Source organism: Gigantopelta aegis, chromosome 14 (assembly GCF_016097555.1).
Source record: "Gigantopelta aegis isolate Gae_Host chromosome 14, Gae_host_genome, whole genome shotgun sequence".
NCBI classification, from domain to species: domain Eukaryota; kingdom Metazoa; phylum Mollusca; class Gastropoda; order Neomphalida; family Peltospiridae; genus Gigantopelta; species Gigantopelta aegis.
Genome location: NC_054712.1, coordinates 36,924,283 through 36,949,531, shown reverse-complemented (window position 1 = coordinate 36,949,531; position 25,249 = coordinate 36,924,283). Strand labels below are relative to the sequence as shown.

The 25,249-nt window shown below is 38.4% G+C and overlaps 1 protein-coding gene across 1 annotated transcript in view; it reads right to left on the bottom strand.

Annotated features, from left to right (window-relative positions):
• Positions 1–25,249, bottom strand: part of LOC121388093 (short transient receptor potential channel 3-like) — a 251,271-nt gene that overhangs the window by 18,922 nt on the left and 207,100 nt on the right. Inside the window, exons 5-9 of the mRNA XM_041519309.1 lie at positions 19,116–19,292; positions 13,426–13,590; positions 9,357–9,600; positions 6,607–6,746; positions 5,257–5,356 (exon numbers count right to left, since the gene is read on the bottom strand). Of these exons, the coding sequence (XP_041375243.1) occupies positions 5,257–5,356; positions 6,607–6,746; positions 9,357–9,600; positions 13,426–13,590; positions 19,116–19,292 (826 nt within the window). The remainder of the gene's footprint in view (positions 1–5,256; positions 5,357–6,606; positions 6,747–9,356; positions 9,601–13,425; positions 13,591–19,115; positions 19,293–25,249) is intronic.

The window sequence follows — 25,249 nt, the reverse complement described above, 5'->3', positions numbered from 1 at the left end:
CTATTCATGATCTATAGTACATTACTTAAACGTTGAAACGTTATATACAATTAAGGTTCAGAGACATCCATTTGGATTCCCTATCCATAAAACTGAGCTAATGACTAACTGATAGTGGTTAGAGAATTAAAACTTTAGCCGGTACCGAAATGCGAACAGTGTACCTATGAGACGTAATGTCTGCTGACATAGCAACAACACCATCAAAGTCTGTTTTGATTTCAGGATGTGACAGTAAGTAACCTCAATAACGATGATATATTTTTCTTGTTTCTGGCAAGGTTGAGACATTTGAATTATTTCTATTTACTCGCTGAAGGAAATAAAGTTCTAATCCTAAAAGCAATCACAATTCTCAATATATATTTGAAAACTACTGCAACGTATCAACGTGTCTAACATATGGTTATTTCGTAACAGCAATGAATATTTTATATGCACTTTGTCAATCACAAGGCAGCACATACCAAAGCCTATGGCATACCAGCTTGAGGTGCTGGTTAAGACGGCACCACTGGGGCGTTCGATCTTTAGACCAGTCATGCTTTATGTCCAGAACAATATAGTGTTTAAATCTTATCCCTAATCAACATTGCTCCTTTTATACGGTAGTGAATTAGAATGTACTGATTTAGTGTTTAAATCTTATCCCTAATCAACATTGCTCATTTTATACGGTAGTGAATTAGAATGTACTGATTTAGTGTTTAAATCTTATCCCTACTCAACATTGCTCCTTTTATACGGTAGTGTATTAGAATGTACTGATTTAGTGTTTAAATCTTATCCCTACTCAACATTGCTCCTTTTATACGGTAGTGTATTAGAATGTACTGATTTAGTGTTTAAATCTTATCCCTAATCAACATTGCTCATTTTATACGGTAGTGAATTAGAATGTACTGATTTAGTGTTTAAATCTTATCCCTAATCAACATTGCTCATTTTATACGGTAGTGAATTAGAATGTACTGATTTAGTGTTTAAATCTTATCCCTACTCAACATTGCTCCTTTTATACGGTAGTGTATTAGAATGTACTGATTTAGTGTTTAAATCTTATCCCTAATCAACATTGCTCATTTTATACGGTAGTGAATTAGAATGTACTGATTTAGTGTTTAAATCTTATCCCTACTCAACATTGCTCCTTTTATACGGTAGTGTATTAGAATGTACTGATTTAGTGCTTAAATCTTATCCCTAATCAACATTGCTCCTTTTATACGGTAGTGAATTAGAATGTACTGATTTAGTGCTTAAATCTTATCCCTAATCAACATTGCTCCTTTTAGAATGTACTGATTTATTCGAAAGACTAAGTCGTTCAAATATTAAAACAGAGTGGGGAGGATCTACCTCAGTTGGTAGAGCGCTCGTTTGAGGTGCTTGGGTCGCAGGATCAAACATCAACAGTGGATCCATTCTCTGTGTGGTTGGGGTTTTTTTGTTGTTGGTTTATTTTTGTTGTGGGGTTTTTTTGGGGGGTGTGGGGTTGTTGGGGGGGGGTTGGGGGGGGGGGTTGGGTTTTTTGGCTTAGGCTTTATGGGGTTTTTTTTACTGGTATATCAAAGGCCATTATATGTTTCTTCTTTTGGAAAAGTGCATTGTGACGGAACATGCTCTTAGATTTGTTTCGCCTGTGGCGATTTTAATTGTGTTAGAGGGCCGTGTGCAGTTTCATTGCCCGTAGCCCAGGTGGGCAACTTGTTACGTAATACTTCGCACGATCGGACATTCCAATATGCACTTAGTCCAGCTGCGGAGGCCATGTGGCGAGTAGTTACGTAATACCTCTGCGAGTGCGGTTTTTACAACCGTGATGGCGACGACTCGCGTCAGTAAGTCTGACGATCAGAGAGAAATATACTGACGCTAGTAGAGATGAAATATCAGATGATAGGGGGAGGTACCGCCTTGTACCCCCAGGCCAATTCTGATTTATAATAAATAGCTAGGATTTAGAGATATCTAAGAGAACGAATAGGAAGGCTCCGAGGGAACGTTAGTCCGTTTGGACTTTGGTAAATATCATTTCTGCTCTGTGTATAACCTTGATGTGATTGATGTGACTTTAAATCTTTTAATACTGTATTATACCAATATTCTTTAGACAGTGTCTTCGGTCATCTGACGAAGTAAATCGTAGACTTCTTGTTCTAACATTATATGAGTATTTGGTAATATAAAGCTTAGCCAGTCATCCTAGCGGACCTAGGTACACTGTAGGTTATTGTCTTTATTGTGATCGGTACCAGTATTAATTCTGTGTTACAAGGTTACTGAATGAGTAGTTAGGGTTAATTAAAAATTAACCCGTTAGGAATAGAGCTGAAATTCCTTTATTAATTAAGTTCCCTTGGAAGCGTTCCTAAATTATCACACGTTACTGAACGAGTAGTAAGGGTTAACTAAAAAATTAACCAGTTAGGAATGGTGTTGTAATTCCTTTATTAATTAACTTCTCCTGGAAGCGTTTCTCAATTATCACACGTGTGGGTGTGGTGTAACGGTGAAGTGATTCGCATATTGTGTAACTAGACACCTAGAGATTAACTAATTAAGTGATCAGTTCTGGGTTGTTATTATTGCTGTTATTAATTAACTACTACGGCTGTACATTTGTCAGCGTAGATTAATACAGATTCCAAAGTGTATTGTGTTTTTGTTGTGTTTTCTAGAGAACTAACGTGCTATAATAATATATACTTTATATAAGATCGTATCTCTGATCATACCTAGAGACGAGCCATACTAGGGTTTAACAGCCTGTTACAGAGAGATCTAATAGATATACCGTTAGGAGAGATATTTTGATAATCGTGTTTTATTCAGTTACGGGAATTATAGAATCCCCGTGACATGCATATACAAGATGCCTTGTTTCTGATGGGAAAATGTAGTGGGACGTCGTCTCAGAATTACCAAATGTTCAACGCCCAATAACCGATCATTAATAATTCAACGTGTTCTAGTGATGTCGTTAGACAAAACAAACACTGACTTTTTAGCTCTACCGATTTAAAGGGACATTACTGAGTTTGCTGCATTGTAAGATGTTTCCGACTAATACAAATATTTCACATATTAAATATATTTTCTTGTTTAGAATGTCAGTGTCTGTATATTTAATGTATTTCTGGTCGTCTTAATATTTGCAAGAAGCCCAAACTGGATTTTGTCTTCAAATAATTTCGTACGTACGAAAAAATAATATTTTAGGAAATAAAATGAAATTTAACCTAGTACAAAGATTAGAACGATCAGAAACACGTTTAATATACAGCCACTAATATTTTATGCAGAAAAATATATTTGATATGTAATTACAATCGTTAAAGTCTCTGTTAGTCGATAACATCTTAAAAATTGCAGCAAACTCAGGAATGTCTCTTTAACTAGAATCCACCAAGAAGTTGCAATACCAGACATCTAATGATAACAAATCGACCTTAAATATTCAAGCAAGACTTATGCACACTGTCCTGGACAAACGTCCCAAGAAAAGCTCATGGCTTAACCAAGATGCCATCGGAGCCGGTACGTTTTCTTAAATCACTGAGGAACACTGACATCACGACCAACAGTATACGATAAACAATAATTCCTGATGTATATTCATAGAATGATTCTTCGCTTTCATCTACAGAAATAGAACAAAGGAAATGTTTTATTTAACGACGCACTCAACACATTTTATTTACGGTTATATGGCGTCAAACATATGGTTAAGGACCACACAGATTTTGAGAGGAAACCTGCTGTCGCTACTACATGGGCTACTCTTTCCGATTAGCAGCAAGAGATCTTTTATTTGCGCTTCCCACAGGCAGGATAGCACAAACCATGGCCTTTGTTGAACCAGTTCTGGATCACTGGTCGATGCAAGTGGTTTACACCTACCCACTGAGCCTTGTGGATCACTCACGCAGGGTTTGGAGTCGGTATCTGGATTAAAAATCCCATGCCTCGACTGGGATCCGAACCCAGTACCTACCAGCCTGTAGACCGATAGCCTAACCACTACGCCACCGAGGCCTGTAAATGTGCACGAATGCTAGTCGAATATTCAGAGACCTGGGATGAAAACTTGCTAAAGAAACCAGCTGGTAAAAATACTGGGGTACTTTATGATTAGCAGCAAGGGATCTTTTGTATGCACCATCCCATAGACAGAATAGCACATATCACGGCCTTTGATGTACCAATCGCGGTGCACTGGCTGGAACGTGACATAGCCCAATGGGCCCACCGACGGGGATCGATCGCAGACCACTGGGCTACGTTCCGCCCACCTACAGAAATAGACGGCAGCTGTTCGCATTTCATTCAGTTACCGGTCTGAACATTACAATACGGAATCCCTTAAAATATTTATTATATTACGTGTATTTGTAATTGTAATAGGCGTTTAGAAGGAGTAGTATTCAATTAATTGTTCTTTATCAATTCCGTTTACTTTAGTATAGTGAGTGGCGTAAATTCTTACTGGGCTATTGCGGAATATATATAGTCAGATCTGGGCCAGGTTTTTTCCTTTCGTTTCAAGGGCGGGACGTAGCCCAGTGGTAAAGCATTCGCTTGATGCGCGGTCGGTCTGGGATCGATCCCCGTCGGTGGCCCCATTGCACTATTTCTCGTTCCAGCCAGTGCACCACGACTGGTATATCAAAGGCTGTGGTATGAGCTATCCTGTCTATGGGATGGTGCATATAAAAGATCCCTTGCTGCTAATCGAAAAGAGTAGCCCATGAAGTGGCGACAGCGGGTTTGCTTTCTCAATATCTGTGTTGTCCTTAACCATATTATGTCCGACGCCGTATAACCGTAAATAAAATGTGTTGAGTGTGTTGTTAAATAAAAAACATTTCCTTCCTTCTTCCTTTCGTTTCTATTCAGCAGTAGGTCCAACAGTACTCGTAGCATCAGCCACCGGGACGTCACTGCATCCCCTGTTCTCCCCCATTCCACCCTGCCTTACTACTCTACTAAGCATTTAGTCTGCATATGCGTACAATTGACAGGGCCGTACCCTGATCAAAATCCGGGGGGGGGGGGGAGGCACTATTTTTTATAAACAAATGAAACACAATACAAATTAAACCGTGAGATGTGTATGCTATTTTCTGGAGTGAAAAAAAGTGAGATTCTCAGTGGGGTAACTGCCCCCGTACCCCCCCCCCCCCCCCCCCCCCTCCCCCTCCCGGAGGGTACGTCCCTGATTGAATATGTGACTTAAACGAGTGTTGTGCATACCTGCAGGTAACCAGTACCACTGGTATCTAGCTTCTTGTGTATTGTTGAGTAGCAGTTCCCATGACTCAGTTTGTCTGAAGTATTCCAAGGATCCTTTAACCTGCATGAAAAAAAAAAAAAAAAGTTAACTTGCACATACAGACATAAGCGTACGAGACGGGGGGATGGGGGGGGGGGGGGGGGGGCAGTCGGGGTGGGGGTGGGGTGTCCTCGGCAGCCCCTAGTGCAGGAGCAAAACCTCAAATTCGGGCAAACACGATACAGATATTTTGGCAAAAAATATGCTAAACTCGGACCTTTTAATCATGTATTTCCATCATTCTACTCTCAAAATTAGTTGTAATCCGTGTAAAAATGCGTAGTGATTTGTTTGCAACCCTGCATAGCTGTTTGGCCGTAATGCTAATTTGAATAAATGTTGTTATCTAGATTAGGGTATTTTCGTTTAATTTGGGCAAAACCCAGACTGGCTACGCCTATATATCCAGTACAAACAGTATGTTATGAAATTCAGATAATTAGGGTCGTTTTCCCTGTTGGCGGGGTTTTCTTTTTAGGATCTTTTTTTTTTGTGGGTGGGGGAGGGAGGTGCGGAGGGGTTATGCGGCCTCTGAAAATTGCGACAACAATCGTTTCGTTCGCAATCTACTATATTGCGTAACGTATTTTTGGTTCGAACGTTAAATTTAGGACATCATTTACATCTATGAAAAACAATCATTGCTATTTTATATTTAAAAAGTTAAAAATTATATATGAAAGGTCATTAGGTTATCTGAATTTGTGTTTGCGAAATCGATAAATGAATTACTAATATTTTCAATTTCGCTCATACCGGAATATCGTTATTCATAACCGTAGAATCGCCTACGCCGCCACAAATATCGCCCTCTTGCAAAAACGACCCTAATACAAAAAATATGTTTTTAAGTTTTGAATACGCCTTATTCATATGTCAGTGAATGAAAAAATATATTTAAAAAAAATATTTCTAAGATATAATTCATATATAAAAATAATGAAAACGAATAGGTATATAAATAAATATTAATTGGAGCATCGTTTTCATATTTCAATTTATTTTCGTGCTTATATCCAATTAAGGTTCAAGCACGCTGTCCTGGACACACCTCAGTTATCTGGGCTGTCTGTCCAGGACAGTGGGTTAGTTGTTAGGTTGGTTAGTGGTTAGTGACAGAGAAGAAGGGTGTAGTGACCTTACACCTACCCACTGAGCCCTTAAGAACTCGCTGTGGGTTGGAGCCGGTACAGGGCTGCGAACCCTGTACCTACCTGCCTGTAGTCTGATGGCTCAGCGCCACCGAGGTCGGTAATTGCAGCATGACTTACCTTGAATACGCACACGTATCTGAGCGTGAAGGACGCCACGTATAAGGTAAGCACAGACATGTCGAGATAGTTATACAGCGAATCAAAGTAGTGCGACACCCCATCTCCATACAACTGTTTCAACTCCTGCCACAGCATGCCTGTAGGGAAAGAAAAAGTTTGTTTTGGTTAACGACATCACTAGAGCACACTGATAAATTAATCATCGGCTATTGGATTTCAAACATTTTGGAATTCTAACACGTAGTTATCAGAGGAACACTTTATTTATTTTTTATATATTTTTTAAAACTTTTTTTGTTTAACGACACCACTAAAGCACATTGATTAATTAATCATCGGCTATTGGATTTCAAACATTTTGGAATTCTAACACGTAGTTATCAGAGGAACACTTTATTTATTTTTTATATATTTTTTTTTTACTTTTTTTGTTTAACGACACCACTAGAGCACATTGATTAATTAATCATCGGCTGTTGGATTTCAAACATTTTGGAATTCTAACACGTAGTGATTAGAGGAACACTTTATTCGTAGTCATGAGAGGAAACCTGCTGCATTTTTCTTAATGCAGCAAGGGATCTTTTATATGCACTTGCCTACAAATAGGAAAGCACATACCACGGCCTTTGACCAGTTGTGGTGAACTGGTTGGAACGACAAAAATATCCAACCAGTTGAATGAATCAACCGAGGTGGTTCCAATACTGCGTGACAAGAACCTCAAGCGAGTTCTTAACTGACTGAGCTAAATCCCGCCCTTGTACAGAAAGAAAGAAAGAAAGAAATGTTTTATTTAACGACGCACTCAACACATTTTATTTACGGTTATATGGCGTCAGACATATGGTTAAGGCCTACACAGATTTTGAGAGGAAACCCGCTGTCGCCACTACATGGGCTACTCTTCCGATTAGCAGCAAGGGATCTTTTATTTGCGCTTCCCACAGGCAGGACAGCACAAACCATGGCCTTTGTTGAACCAGTTATGGATCAGTGGTCGGTGCAAGTGGTTTACACCTACCCACTGAGTCTCGCGGAGCACTCACTCAGGGTTTGGAGTCGGTATCCGGATTAAAAATCCCATGCCTCGACTGGGATCTGAACCCAGTACCTACCAGCTTGTAGACAGATGGCATGCCACGACGCCACCGAGGCCGGTTTGTACAGAAAGAAAGGCATATTTCTTTCAAACACACACACACACACACACACACACACACACACACACACACACACACACGCACACAAACAAAGAAACACACACACACATCAGTACATTTGTAACCATGGCTATTTGGAAGGAAGGAAGGAAGGAAATGTTTTATTTAACGACGCACTTAACACATTTTATTTACGGTTATATGGTGTCAGACATCTAGTTAAGGACCACACAGATATTGAGAGAGGAAATCCTTTTTGGCCACTTCATGGGCTACTCTTTTCGATTAGCAGCAAGGGATTGTTCATATGCACCATCCCAGATACAGGGTAGTACATACCACGGACTTTGATATGCCAGTCGTGATGCACTGGCTGGAACGAGAAATAACCCAATGGGAACACCGACGGGGATCGATCCCAGGCCGACCGGGCTATTTGGTGTCTGGTATATGGCTATTTCGACACTTGGGTAAGACAGAAGAGGTGCATGTAAACCCGTGTTGCCATACCGGACCTACTTATAAAGCAGAAAGGGCCTTTTTTGTTTACTTTTCCAAAGGAATTCTTCTGAGTTAACTAATACTGTAAGATGTTTCTTACTAACAGAGCAAAAATTACTTATTAAATACATTTCCTGTTATGAATACCAGTGTCTGTATATCTAATATGTATGTTTCTTACTAACAGAGCAAATATTACTTATTAAATACATTTCCTGCTATGAATATCAGTGTCTGTATATCTAATATGTATGTTTCTTACTAACAGAGCGAATATTACTTATTAAATACATTTCCTGTTATGAATACCAGTGTCTGTATATCTAATATGTATGTTTCTTACTAACAGAGCGAATATTACTTATTAAATACATTTCCTGTTATGAATACCAGTGTCTGTATATCTAATATGTATGTTTCTTACTAACAGAGCGAATATTACTTATTAAATACATTTCCTGCTATGAATATCAGTGTCTGTATATCTAATATGTATGTTTCTTACTAACAGAGCGAATATTACTTATTAAATACATTTCCTGTTATGAATACCAGTGTCTGTATATCTAATATGTATGTTTCTTACTAACAGAGCGAATATTACTTATTAAATACATTTCCTGCTATGAATATCAGTTTCTGTATATCTAATATGTATGTTTCTTACTAACAGAGCGAATATTACTTATTAAATACATTTCCTGTTATGAATACCAGTGTCTGTATATCTAATATGTATGTTTCTTACTAACAGAGCGAATATTACTTATTAAATACATTATGAATAAGTTTCTGTATATCTAATATGTATGTTTCTAATCGTCCTACTGTTTTGTACTAGCTCAAATTCCATTTTTATTTCATAAGATATTTCTTTCATATGTTTAAAAATTATTGGGAAATGAAATCAACCAAAAACACCATGCATATATAGACACTGGCATTCTAAACAAAAATATTTATTTAATATGTAACTTTTCTAGGTTTTTTTTTTTTTTAAATCTCTATTGGTCGCAAACATCTTATTATATGTAGCAGCATATTCTGGACAGTGTCATCAATTTTTCAACTACAATTACTCACCAGCGATCCAGATGGTCATTATAATGTGGATGTATTCCGCTTCGAACGTCCTCAAGACGAAATCGTCCGGGTACTGGTTCGTACGGATCTTCAGGTTGTAGAGGTGGTGCACATCGGGGAAGTAAGACAGACGTCGGTGGGACGTCTCCTTGGCCGTCGAGATCAGAATCATTGCAAGGAATGCCATAAAGGACATGCTCTGCCCGATGAACTTTACACACGGGTAGCGCAGAAATCGCCCTGCCTGCAACATGAAATGTTTTATTTTAACGACACACTCAACACATTTTATTTACGGTTATATGGAGAAAAAAAGAATGAAATATTTTATTTAACGACGCACTCAACACATTTTTTATTTATGGTTATATGGCGTCAGACAGATTAATAACTCAGATGGGAAACTAATATTTGTACAGTCGGCCTCGGTGGTGTCGTGATTAAAGCTACTGAATTTAAAGCTGGTAGGTACTGGGTTCGCGTTTCGCTAGACTCTCGCCGAGAGTAAGGAAGGAAGGAAATGTTTCATTTAACGACGCACTCAACACATTTTTTTTACGGTTATATGGCGTCAGACATATGGTTAAGAACCACACAGATATTGACAGAGGAAACCCCCTGTCGCCACTTGATGGGCTACTCTTTTCGATTAGCAGAAAGGGATCTTTTATATGCACCATCCCATAGACAGGGACGGTTATATTGCGTCGGACGCCTGCAACTGAATCATTATACATGATGAAAAAGAAAAGAAAACAAAAAAAACAGGGCCGTAGATAGATAGGATTTCGTGGGGGAGAGGGGCAGATGAATTATTGGAGTGAACGAGCATGGAAGACGAGAGACACTAGGGGTCCAGGGCATGCCCCCATCCCCCAGGACATTTTGAAATCTAGATGATCTGAAATACCATTTTGCAGCCATTTCAGGGAGGTTACATACTTAAAATGTGAATATCAATAACCAGTCAAAAAAAACATTTGAGGTAGGCAACTGCCCCCTTGCCCCCACCCCTCGCTAGCTACGGCCCTGAAGAATGAAAGAAAGAAAGAAAGAAAGAGAAAAGAAAAAAGAAAGAAGGAAGAAAGAAAGAAAAGAAGGAAAGAAACAAAGAAAAATTAAACAAATAAACAAAACGTTTGATATGTTTAACGACACCACTAGAATACATTGATTAATTTATTAATCATCGGCTATTGGATGTCAGGCATTTGGTAATTTTGACATATAGAGGAAACCCGCTACATTTTTAAAGAAAGACATATTTTATTTATGACATACTCAACACATTTTTGTTTACGGTTATATAGCGTGAAACGTATGGTTACGGTCCACACCGATAACACAAGACGAAGACCGTAAAAGCCATTCCGTGGCTAAGTTATTTGTTTTCGATTAGCAGCAAAGGATTTTTTTTCAGTTATTATCAAATTTATGTCCCTCGTGAAATAATTTTCCTTTGTCACTCGCAAAGGATATTTTACATACACCATCCCACAGACAGGATAATACATACCACGGCCTTTGTTACACCAGTTGTGGAACACTGGTTGGAACTTCCAAATGACGTATATATCAGATCAACGCATCCAAGACTGATAATGCGTTACCGTATGATTGATGGTTTTAAATTAATGCAGACGATTAGTACTATATTTAAACATGCAAGAATATAATACGTCATATTATAATGATTAAGATGCTCAATAAATATTAAAAATTAAATTAATATTTAATATAAAATAAACCAATCTAATTAAAATTAGCTCCACTATTACATGTGGATCTAACACCAGCCAGTTGGAGCTCATGTCAACCAATCAAAACCTTACTTGCAGAATCCTGCCAGTGATTTAAAAATAATTTGAAAACATTCCGAATTATCCTGAGGGTATACGATATGTTTCATGTGAATTACGAATGCCTTCTTTAGACCAGTAGAACTACTTTTAATCGGATTGCTAACAACACTGCGCAGTCCCCAATGTCCAGGTAACATTTCGTCTGTAAATAATAATTTAAATATTGACCAATCACACTTCGCCTTTTATAACGTTATTTGGGAACATACAAATTCTAAAAATATCGGGCGAGTCTATTTTAGTGGCCGCAGTACAGCGAACCATACCAATACGTACGGGGTGGGTTATCAGTCTTCAATTTTACATTAAAAATTATTTATTTATTTATTTATTAAAAAAACCCTAACTAAATCAGTCTTCAGTTTTACATTACAAATTATTTATTTTATAAAATAAAACATGTTTTAAGGCATTCGTAATTCACACGAAACATGTCGTATACCCTCAGGATAAATCGGAATGTTTTCAAATTATTTTTAAATCACTGGTAGGATTCTGCAAGTAAGGTTTTGATTGGTGGACATGAGCTCCAACTGGCTGGTGTTAGATCTACATGTAATAGTGAAGCTAATTTTAATTAGATTGAAAATAAACAGGTTTTTTTATTCAACGGCTTACAATCAAAGTGTTTTATTCAAACATTAGAGTAGTCCACCTTTTCGCTTGTTTTCCCTTGTATATTAAAGAGACATTCCTGAGTTTGCTGCAATTTTTAAGATGTTATTGATTAACAGAGACATTTTAACGATTGTTATTACATATCAAATATATTTTTCTGCATAAAACATTAGTGGCTGGATATTAAACGTGTTTCTGATCGTTCTAATATTTGTACTAGGTTAAATTTCATCTTATTTCCTAAAATATAGTTTTTACGTACGTACAAAATTATTTGAAGACAAAATCCAGTTTGGGCTTCTTACAAATATTAAGACGACCAGAAACACATTGAATATATAGACACTGACATTCTAAACAAGAAAATATATTTAATATGTAAGTTTAATCGTAGAAATATTTTATTATTCGGAAATATCATACAATGCAGCAAACTCAGGAATGTCACTTTAATGGAGGTTACATTTAGGTGGGTGTGTTTTTTTAAAGTATTTTAAATTATTATTACAATTATCATTTTAGGACACAATGCATCAAGAGTAATCCAAAGACATATAATTTGAAAAATAATAATAAAACAGTTTTCTTTTTGGATTTTTAGGAAATGTTTAAACGATATAGCTTGGTTGGGTTTTGTAAGGGGAGGGTTTGTTTTGTTTATTTACTCGTTTCATTATTGTTTGTTTCAATGTTTATTTGTTTGGTGTTTGGTGTGTTTGGTGTTAGGGGTATTGAGGTGTTTTATTTGTAACTGAAAACTATGATTTTGGACATAGCTGGATCTGGTTCTAAAGCTGTATCCTAACCGGACGCGATCGATGCGACAATATTTCTATCCAAACCAGACGCGACCATAACGACAGTCTTCTTTTTAAAATTGTTATCAACAGTTGAAACCGCCAACTAAACGTTGTTTCATTAGTTAATATATGTTTGTCGCTCGTGTCGCGCGACAACAAACAAAAATTAGAAACAATTCCTATCGGTATTATGTCGCGCGCTCCACTACATGAATCGGTCGCGCCGTATGCGTGCGGTTAGGAAAAGAAAGAAATGTTTTATTTAATGACGCACTCAACACATTTTATTTACGGTTATATGGCGTCAGACCACACATATTTTGAGAGGAAACCCGCTGTCGCCACTACATGGGCTACTCTTCCGATTAGCAGCAAGGGATCTTTTATTTGCGCTTCCCACAGGCAGGATAGCACAAACCATGGCCTTTGTTGAACCAGTTATGGATCACTGGTCGGTGCAAGTGGTTTACACCTACCCATTGAGCCTTGCGGTGCACTCACTCAAGGTTTGGAGTCGGTATCTGGATTAAAAATCCCATGCCTTGACTGGGATCCGAACCCAGTACCTACCAGCCTGTAGACCGATGGCCTGCCACGACGCCACCGAGGCCGGTCAAGCGTGCGGTTAGGATGCAGCAGTTGAAATCAATGATTTCTAAAATAATCGCTCGCACATCGCTCGCGTTGCTCGCGGCCAGTTAGGATTCAGCTTTAGGATACAGCTTTACCCATCGTTATATTTCAGAGAAGGTGATGCCTCTACCGTTATGTTTTAACTTGTGAACCTACCATGGAATGCGGCGCCACCCAGTATACGACGGCTAACACGGGGTACAAGGCAGTGATGCAGACGACGATGAGGGATCGGTAAAACCAGTTGGCTCGCTCCAGGGTGCGCAGGTCCGAGTACCAAATACTGACCAACTTCTGCTGGCAGCTCGGGTGGGCCACGAACTGAAAACAAAGAACAAACATGAATGAATCAACGAATCAATGAATTAATATATGAATGAATAAATGAATGAATGAATGAATGAATGAATGAATGAATGAAAGAATGATTGAATGGATGAATGGATGAATGAAATAATGAATAGATGAATGAATGAATGAACGAATAAACGAATGCATGAACGACACACCAGTACCAAACCATACATCGGCTACTGGGTGTCAAACTAAGGTAGATGTGTAGTGAATAAAGAGTAAATAAAGTTTTGTTTTTGTTTAACAACACCACTAGAGCACATTGATATTTATTCATCGGCTATTGTTTCCATTAGTAGCAAGGGATCTTTTATATGCACCCTTCCCACAGACAGAATATCACATTCCACCGCCTTTGGTATACCAGCCGAATGAACGAATGAATGAATGAATGAGTGAGTGTTTAACGACACCCCAGTACGAAAAACATACGTCGGCTATTGGGTGTCAAACTAAGGTACAGTGATAAATAACACCAATATTTAAGACTTAAATTTTAAAGTTTGTTTTATTTAACGACACCAATAGAGCACATTGATTTATCAATCATTACCTATTGGATGTCAAACATTTGGTATTTTTGTCAAGCGTTAAATTAAAACACAATGTAGAGAGCTGTACAAAAGTACACATATCAAAGATAGTTTACAATTAAAATTCAAAATAAAATTCAGTATCTCGGAGACATTTCAACACAATTTCAGGATGGAATTGAAATGATTCCAGCACATTTCTCCTACAAAATTTAATTTTTCTAGTTTGCTTAAAACGACTGCACTCCACGAAACTGACGCGCCGTCAGTTACACCGACAGCGCTGATATTGAAGTGAATGTTGTTTCTTCTCAGTAAATTAATGTGTCAAGTATATGTGACGGATGCGAGCAGAACCCCCCCCACCCCCCCCCCCCCCCCCCCCCCCCCCCCCCGAAATACTGCATTATCACAATTCACCATTATATCTCTCGTAGCCTGGAGCAACATTTAAAAAAAATGTCCTTTCAAGAAAAAAGTTTGTTTTGTTTAACGACATCGTTGGAGCATATTGCTTAATTAATCATCGGCTATTGGATGTCAAACGTCCTTTCAAGGAGTATTAAGATAGGTATATGCTGTGTAATGCCGCATATAGCGAGCGCCGCATATTATAGCACAACTGTGAGCGTTATGCGGTGATTTTCAACGCATAAAGCAAACGATGAGCTTTATGCGGCAGCGTGCGCCGCATAAAGCGTACGTTAGCTATATGCGGCAGACATGTGCCTTGATCCCGCATAAAGCGCACTTTGTTTAATATATATATTCTGTTGAAATTCTAATCATATTTCATTTAATGTTAGTGATGATACTGAAAGAAAACAAACCGATGATCCTGTCCGAAAGAGGATATATGACTAAAAGAAACAGAATGGTTGGACATTCGAGACGTTTTGTAATTATTGACTGCTGTTGATGTTGTTGCTGCTGCTGCTCCCTCTCATCCTCCTGCTATTACAACTTCTGCTGTTGCTGGTGCTGCTACGGCCATGATTTTTGCACCAAACGATGCATCATGGAACACTCTTTAAACGCATATATAACAATTATTCCCCCGGTTTGTTTTCATCAAGTTATGTTGAAGCAAAGTTAGCGGAAGTTTCTTATTTTGTTCAGTATATATTATAATCATTGCAGTTGGGCCTAGGCTCCTCAAACTTGATATGAAGGTTGGTCAGGACAGGTAGAGGAATCCTATCGACTTTGAGGTCACTAGGTCAAATTCACAGTGACCTTGGGTAGTTAAACGGGTTCCGATCAATAACTTGAGAACGGTAGGACCTAACTTGATATAATGGTTGGTCATGGCCAGTTAATGACCCCTATCAATTTTGATGTTGCTAGGTCAAGGGCACAGTGAACTTGAGAAATTAAGCGCTTTCAGATCCATAACTTACATGTAAGAACGGTTGGATCAAGAATTTTCATTTACTCTTTATGCGGTATGACCATGCCTTTTCGCGGCATACAGTACTGTTGTGCTATATGTGGCGCGCGCTATATGCGGTGTTACAATGTTGGATGTTTGTGATGATGTTAAAATTATAAACATACTCACTGCGTCACATGTATATATGTTATATATCGAACATCTAATAAGACTTGATATTTAAAATGTTTGCAATTGCTCTGTACTGTGGAGTGTCCTCTCTCTCATCGTATACCAGTGTTAAGCATCTAATGTTTATCTCTATCCAACTCCCTCTCTCTCTCTGCAATATAAATACGTCTCCTCTCGTTCCCTCTCTCTTCGCTCTCTCTCTAATATTCTCTCTCTCTCTCTCTCGGCCCTCCCTCTCTCTCTCTCGCCTCTCTGTATCTCGCTCCCTCGCTCTCTCGCTCTCCTTCTCTCTCTCTCTCTCCTCTCGCTCTCTCTCTCTCTCCCCTCTCCTTCTCTCCTCCCCCCTCCCTCTGCCTCTCTATCCTCTCTCTCGCTCCTCTCTCTCCTCTCTCTCTCTCTCCCTCTCCGCGCCTCTCTCTCTCTCTCGCTCTCCCTCTCTCTCATCCTCTCTCCCTCCCCTCTCTCCCTATCTCTCTCTCTCCCTCCCCCTCCCTCTCCTCTCTCATCTCTCTCTCCTCTCTCGCTCTCAGTCGTCTCGACTCTCTCTCTCTCTCCTCTCCTCTCTCTCTACTCGTCTCTCTCTCTCTCTCTCCTTCTCCACCGCTCTCTCCTCTCCTCTCCTCTCTCTCTCTCTCTCTCTCTCTCTCTCTCTCTCTCTCTCTCTCTCTCTCTCTCTCTCTCTCTCTCTCTCTCTCTCTCTCTCTCTATATATATATATATATATATATATTATAATTTATTTATTTATTTATTTATTTAACATCGTTTCAATGCTTTACGACTAGCATATCGTTGTGTTATGTGATGTGGGAACGTTTTGAAAAAGAAATCCGACATATAGTTATCGTTTTTAATACTCTATATAAACTATCGCAGTTGCCACGTTTTGCACTTGCTGAAAATATTGATTGAACATTATTGAAAAAAATGTGTTACAAACTAGGCAATATGTGTGGCACCACAGCAAACAAACTGTCTGCTTCCGGGAACGTGCCAAAAACAAATTAAGTAGGATAAGTCGGCTTTTATTTTGTTTTTATTTCAATAAACTACACCACAAGTCCAGAACAAAAATATTATATTAATACTCTTTCCACCTACATATTTTTTAATTGAAAAAAAAAATTATGCAGCGAAAAACATTATGGTTTGGTCTTTTTTCTAGGTAGGGTCTGTTTCCGAAAATACAATTTTTTAAGGCCTTATTGGTTTAAGAATATACAGCTACGTTCACACTTACACTTTAAACTAGTTTAACTAAACTGGTATAACTAAACACTTCGGAATGTGCTTTAGTTACACAGGTATAACTGAACCGGTTTAAAATATAAGTGGTTTGGTTTAAACTGGTATAACCAAATTAGTTTACATGAAAGTATGAACGCAAATTGTTTTAGAGAGAGAGTTTGTTTTATTTAACGACGTCACTAGAGCACATTGATTTTTTATCTTATCATCGGCTATTGGACGTCAAACATATGGTCATTCTGCGGTATACCGGTGTAGTTCCTACACGTGTGAACGCTCGTCATTTCCAGTCAAAAGTGTTTTGGCTAAAACAGAATAGTTAAACGAGTTAAAGTTATCCAAGTTTGGGCACAGCTAATGTGACATAATGTTTTATTACACCGCGGTGGAAGAGATATCCATGTGATATTTATTCGTCTCTTCACATTATTGAATATGCCTTTTCAGGTGATCGACTGTGTCACAGGATACAACACCAATATAGATGGTCCTTTTTTAATATTATTATTATTATTATTATAATATATATATATATATATATATATATATATATATATATATATATATATATATATATATGAACCTGCAAAAATTGTGTGCATGTTGTTGTTTTTTATTCATATGTTTAAATCGTAAAACAAACTTGATGTTAACTCTTATAATTGATGTTAGCTGCATAATTTAACAAAATATACATAGAGATTATTAAACGAGCTTGTGTGTCGTACTGATTTTACAAAACTCGTGTCAGGATTTCTGTATTACCTGAGCGAGAGCGAGTGTAATACATGAATCCCGACACGAGTTTCGTAAAATCAGTACGATTCACCCGCGAGTGTAATAATTTCTTTATTATCCACATTATCCAAAATATTATTTTAATGAGTAACAAGCTAGGACGATGTCAAAACGTTTGAAATGTAACTAAAAAGAGACAACGAAACGATGTCATTTTCCAGTGTACCACGACTTGTATATCAAATGCTGCGGGACGTGCAACCATGTTTAAGAGATGGTGCATATAAAATATCCTTCGCTACCAATGGAAAAGAAATGTAGCGGGTTTCCTCTCAAAGACTATTCGTCAAATTACCAAATGTTTGACATTATTATTATTATTATTCAGTGGTTTAACGTGTCCTTATTCTACTATGGTTTCGAACACGCCTAGCTCGAGTCAGGCCTCCGATAGGATCGTGTTTGGCATCCAGTAGCCGATCATTAATAAATCAATGTGCTCTAGTGGTGTCATTAAAAAAATAATCAATAAAAAAATCACGAGCTAAATAGCTGATAAGATAACTGTACACACATTTCCCTTTTGGAAAACGACCTGCTAATTTTTGGTCGGTTTCGCAGGTGATTTTTCACTTCATCTGCTAGGTCTAAAACATAAACTGCTTTTCGCAGTGCTCGCTCGATGCGCGGTCAGTGTGGAATCGATCCCCGTCAGTGGGTCCATCGGGCTATTTCTCGTTCCAGCCAGTGCTCCACAAATGGTATATCAAATGCCGTGGTATATGCTATCCTGTCTGTGGGATGGTGCACATAAAAGATCCCTTGCTGTTAATCGAAAAGAGTAGCCCATGAAGTGGCGACAGCGGGTTTCCTTTCTCAATATCTGTGTGGTCCTTAACCATATGTCTGACGCCATATAACCGTAAATAAAATGTGTTGAGTGCGTCGTTAAATAAAACATTTCATTCCTTCCGTCGGTGGGCTCATTTGGGATATTTCTCGTTCCAGCCAGTGCACCACGAATGGTATATCAAACGTTGTGGTATGTGTTATCCTGTATGTTGGATGGCACATATAAAATATCACTTGTTACTAATGGAATAATGAAGCGGGTTTCCCCTCTAAGACGACAAGTCAAAATTACCAAACGATTGACACCCAATAGACCATGATTAGTAGAGCAATATCCACTAGTGGTGCCTCAAACGAAACAAACTTTGTAACTCCAAAATGAAAAGTTAAAGTTTGTTTTGTTTACTCTGTAATGAATAAAGTTAAAATTCATATAAAAACATATTAAGTTTTAAACCCATACTAACTCAACTACAAGTGCGTCGTTAAATAAAACATTTCTTTTTTTCTTTTTCTTTGCTTTTCGCAGTCCGCTATTTCGAGCCCTGATAAGCTACCTTTTTTTCGTTGTATCGAATGGCCATCTTGAGCCTGGACAGCATCGTGTAAGACTCGTCGCTGCTGTCAGCCCCCGTCTTGTTGAGCAGGATCTCGAGCTCAGTGTGGCCTCGCACCTTGTCCAGTAGCTTGACCACGTAAATGCTCAACTGGTCGGCCATCGAGAGGTATTCGTTCTACAAAGAAGAGTGAGAAAAAACCCCACTTTTAAAACGTGACATCATCAGGTTTAAAATTTAGTCTCTTTCAGTAACGCGCCATTCTTTTGTCTGTCCTGGCCTGGTGCTTATGAAACTTTTAGAGTCTAGACTCGATACACTAGTAGAGTCTGAGACAGTAGCGTCATGGCAACGCCATACAAATTGCATGCGTGTGACGTCATTGTATGGTCTCGAAAGGTTTTATAAACACGGTCCTTATTGACTGCTATGCCTAGTTGACGTTGTTTGGCCTGGTGTTTTCTTTGTGCTGGTGACTTGTTTGTTTGCCATTTATTTTTATTTTTTGTATTTATAATGAAATGAAAAAAATTAACTTTTTGTTTGCCTTTTTGTGTGCTATTTTTGGTTCTCTTTATTTGTTGTTTGGAGGGGTGGGGCATGTGGGCTGGGGTGGAGAGGACCGTTTCTTATTTGTTTATTGTTTAAACAATGTATTATGAATAGTATTTGGAGATCTACGTCACTTTGTTGAGCGTTCGACCGAGGTACTTGGCTTGCAGGACGATTGAACATCCTTGGTAGACAATTAGGCTGCAATGTCTTTTTCATTATTTAACCATTCAGGATATACAATTGTCTTAACGTCGATCGGCATTTTTCAATATCCTTTGACTATATTCACTATCTACCTCACACGAAAAATGTGTTACTGTTCATTTTAATACCTGAAAACTGTAGGTATGCCTGCATTTTGCATTGATAAAAAAGTTTGTTTTGTTTAACGACACCACGAGAGCACATTAATTAATTAATTGGATGTCAAACATTTTGTAATTCTGACTCGTAGTCATCAGAGGAAACCCGGTACATATTTCCTAATGCAGCAAGGGATCTTTTATATATACATTCCCACAGACAGGAAAGCACATACCACGGCCTTTGACCAGTCGTGGTGTACTGGTTGTAACGAGAACAAAACCAATCAGTTGAATGGATCCACTAAGGTGGTTCGATCCTGCGACGTAAACACATCAGGAGAACACTCAAGCGACTGAGCTAAATCCCGGCATTTTTAAAACTATAGGTGTGCTTGCATTTCCATTAGTAAAGAATGTTAACTTATACAGTGAAACCCCTCTAAACCGGACACCCTCGGGACCAAGTAAAATGTCCGGTAATAAGAGGTATCCTGGTTAGAGAGGTTAAGTTCTGTATCGATTTTTAAAAAAGGACCGTGAAAAATTTCCGGTTAATTTTTTTTTTTAATTTTTTTTTTTTTTTTTTTGGGGGGGGGGGGGAGTTCCGGTATACACAGGGTCCGGTTTTGAGGGGTTCCACTGTAGTATTTATAGCATTCCGAGCTTGTCATTTCAAAACCTAGGCGCATACAAAATAAACGATTAGTGATTTTTTATTTTTATGAATTCGACTCCATGCTCTCTGGGTGTGTTTTGTTAGTTAGTTTGTTTGTTTTGTTGTTGTTGTTGTTGTCGTTGTTGTTGTTTGTTGTTGTTGTTGTTGTTGTTGTTGTTGTTGTTGTTATTGTTTAAAATCCCTTTGCAAATTGTTAGTTCTACAAAATGTTCGTAAAAAGAAAGCAAGTATGCCAATAAAACCATAATACATTTTACGCTAATGTTTTCGCCGATTCTATTTATTAGCTTGTGTTTCTGAATACCCCAACAGCTTTATCTCTTTTTGAGGAGCTACCGTGAATAACAAACATCTCATAAATATGCAAATCTTTGGTTCTTTTCTGGTGGCCAGTGAATCCTAAAGCTAATAAGGATATCTGAAAAAGCAAGCAACTAATTCCATTTGTCCGTATTTTTATTCATCAAGTAATATAACTGGAATTCGTTTCAGCCTAAAAGAGTTATTTAATCATAGGTTTTTAATGCGACGAGCCTTGCCGTGGATAGGGTTTCGCCTCTGAGTACACAGTAGTCATAATACAGATGACTTAGAACTCCCCAGTTCCATAAATCAACAGCACTGCTCATTCATCTTCTTTGTCAGGAGAGAAATAAAACGAGAAAATTATGGAGAAGATCAGTCCGGCTTTTATAGTCCAATTTTTGTGAAGCGAGAACCGATGAATTGGCATGTAACTGGAACGTACGTAGCCCAGTGGCAAAACGATCGCCTGATGCACGGTCGGTCTAGGATCGATCCCCGTCGGTGGGGGGGGGGGGGGGGTGGGAAGGCGGGACGTAGCCCAGTGGTGAAGTGTTCGTTTGATGCGCGGTCGGATCCCCGTCAATGGGCCCAATGGGCTATTTCTCGATCCAGCCAGTGCACCACGACTGGTATACCAAAGGCCGTGGTATGTGTTATCCTATCTGTGGGATGGTGCATATAAAAGATCCCTTGTTACTAATGGAATAATGAAGCGGGTTTCGTCTCTAAGACTATATGTCAAAATTACCAAAGGTATGACACCCAATAGACCATGATTAGTAGATCAATATCCACTAGTGGTGCCTCAAACGAAACAAAGTTTGTAACTCCAAAATGAAAAGTTAAAGTTTGTTTTGTTTACTCTGTAATGAATAAAGTTAAAAATTCATATAAAAACATATTAAGTTTTAAACCCATACTAACTCAACTACAAAAATTTCAATGAAAAAACGTTCTACGTCTGTTTGTCAGACTTTTGTTCGCTACATGTCTAAAGATATTGAACTGTATAGTTTATCATGTAGAGTTACATATCAAGTTTGAACTGTATAGGGGTATGTCCATTGTTGACAAGAGTTATGGTCGTTTAACTTAAGAGATATTAAACTGTATTTGGCAAACCGGTCTCGGTGGCGCAGTGGTTAAGCCATCGGACTACAGGCTGGTAGGTAGAGGGCTCGGTACCGGCTCCCACCCAGAGCGAGTTTTAACGACTCAATAGAAAGGTGTAAGACCACTACAACCTCTTCTCTCTCACTAACCACTAACAATTAACAACTAACCCACTGTCCTGGACAGACAACCCAGATAGCTGAGGCGTGCCCAGGACAGCGTGCTTGAACCTTAATTGGATATAAGCAATACCAGAAACCAGAAATACATTGAATATACAGACACTGATATTCTAAACCAATATATTTAATATGTAAGTTTAATCGTAGAAATATGTTATTATTCGGAAACATCTTACAATGCAGCAAACTCAGGAATGTCCCTTTAATACATGCCCTACAACTGGATTAGCATAGTTAGGTTCAGAGATACAGGGAAAGCATGCAAGAACAATTTTAACTATTAATGTAAGTACATCGTTATGGGCACGTTTGTCATCTTATCCACAGCACTGGTTATTTTTTTGTCGTACGAATCTCCCATACATATAGGCATATATCTAAGAACTTAGAAAGCCGTGCCTATTGTTTTCATAAAACATCAGGCATTCCCATATCCTGTTTGTTAGCCACAGCTTTAATAATAATCAGAGTTTGTCCTTCGATTTGCCATTCTGTATGAGGGTATTGTTTAGCTGCGACATTACACATTAGTCACCATCATCCAAGTATCTAGTCGGTGTCTTCATTTCAATTTTATGTTCGTGCTTATATCCAAATAAGGTTAAAGCACGCCGTCCTGAGCACACACACCTCAGCTACCTGGGCTGTTTGTCCAGGACAGTGGGTTAGTTGTTCGTTGTCAGTGGTCAGGTGGAGAGAAGAGTGTGTAGTGGTCTTACACCTACCTACCCATGTACCTACCAACCTTATGTCCGATGGCTTAAGCACGACAACACCGAGAACGGTGTCGCTGTGTTCCTAAAGGTCTCCCATAAGAAACATGTCATCTTGAGGAAACTCACCACATATTTCAATTAGAAGCAAAGGGATTTTTTTTTAAATATATTAAGCACGTTCCAACATTCAAGACTGCACATACGATGACCTTTGCTATATCAGTTGTGGTAATTGCATTGTATGCATCCATTTGTTATATTTTAGTTTTGAAAACAAACTCAGGAATTAATTGAAATATGTTATGTAGTTGCGTTCTATGCCAGATAAATCATATATTTTCGACCATTTTGAATTATGGTGTAAACAAAATAGTACGCAGAGAAAACCTGGGGACTTTTAAAGGGACATTCCTGAGTTTGCTGCACTTTTTAAGATGTTATTGACTAACAGAGACTTTTTAACGATTGTAATTACATATCATATATATTTTTCTGCATAATATATTAGTGGCTGTATATTAAACGTGTTTCTGATCCTTCTAATATTTGTACTAGGTTAAATTTCATTTTATTTTCTAAAATATATTTGTTTCGTACGTACAAAATTATTTGAAGACAAAATCCAGTTTGGGCTTCTTACAAATATTAAGACGACCAGAAACACATTGAATATACAGACTGCTATTTTAAACAAGAAAATCTATTTAATATCTAAGTTTAATCTTAAACATATTTTATTAGTCGGAAACATCTTACAATGCAACAAACTCAGGAATGTCCCTTTATATATGCTGTTCCTAACTACATCAGGGTACTATTGTGGAATTATAGCTTAGTTCTTTATTTCCGGGTTTGCTCCATATCAGACCTAATGCTCCTGAAATCGGCCTCGGTGGCGTCGTGGTAGGCCATCGGTCTACAGGCTGGTAGGTACTGGGTTCGGATCCCAGTCGAGGCATGGGATTTTTAATCCAGATACCGACTCCAAACCCTGAGTGAGTGCTCCGCAAGGCTCAATGGGTAGGTGTAAACCACTTCCACCGACCAGTGATCCATAACTGGTTCAACAAAGGCCATGGTTTGTGCTATCCTGCCTGTGGGAAGCGCAAATAAAAGATCCCTTGCTGCTAATCGGAAGAGTAGCCCATATAGTGGCGACAGCGGGTTTCCTCTCAAAATCTGTGTGGTCCTTAACCATATGTCTGACGCCATATAACCGTAAATAAAATGTGTTGAGTGCGTCGTTAAATAATTTTATTTTTTATTTTTTTAATGCTCCTGAACTACATCTGGGGCCTAATTCACTAAACTCTCGCAACTTTGCGATCTCACAGTGCAATGCTAAAAGACTTACAAAGAGGATGCTTTGTTGTCTAGCAGAGCCTAAGAGCCCTTTGTGGATTAGGCCCCAGATCTACACTGCAACAGTCCTAAACATCTCTTGTCACGCTGGGTGTTGCAGACCATCATTAACATTATGTTTTTGAATTAAACTTAAAAAAAACACACAAAAAAACCCAGCTGGTTAACGACCAGCCTTAGGGTTAGAAATGGCACTTTTTGTACCTCTTGAATAGCCTATGACTTGAGGGAAATGTCATGTGTAATGTCAACGATCGACCTGTGTCATGAGCAGTTCTTATTCTGCCCCAGGGTCTAATTCGTGGATGTATAATTGAGAGAAAAAAGACAGTTGTAGAACAATCGCCAGTAGGGGTATTAACTATATGATGAAAGACTCTGGGGGTATTTACAAATTACCCCTTGCGTTAAAAAGAATACGGTTAATGATTCAGCCCATTTGTTTTTATGTTGTTGTTTTAAAATATTACTTGTATGTATTATCTTTTATTATTTATTTATTGGGGGGGGGGGGGTATTGTTTGTTGGGGTTTTGGGTGGGTTTTTTTGTATATTTATAGTTTTGTTGGGGTTTTGTTTTGTTTTGTTTGTTGTTAGTTGTTTGCTGTTTTGGTTTTGGTTTTATTTTTGTTTCGTTATTTGGGTGGGAGGGTGGGGGGGGGGGTTGTTTGTTGTTCTGTTTTTGTGCGGAGAGGGGATGGTTCGATTTTTACTGCAGGATAATTTTAGGTTTCGGTCTATAATTATGTTGCCAATGATCACTCAGCATTCCATACCGGCTGCCATTCGGTATTCGGAGGTCCCGCGCTATCAAATAAGGTTTCCAAACAAACATGTATCACTTCGGCGATCGACGAAGATCGACGAAGATCGAAAAATATTTTTTAGATAACAGGGGCGGGACGTAGCCCAGTGGTAA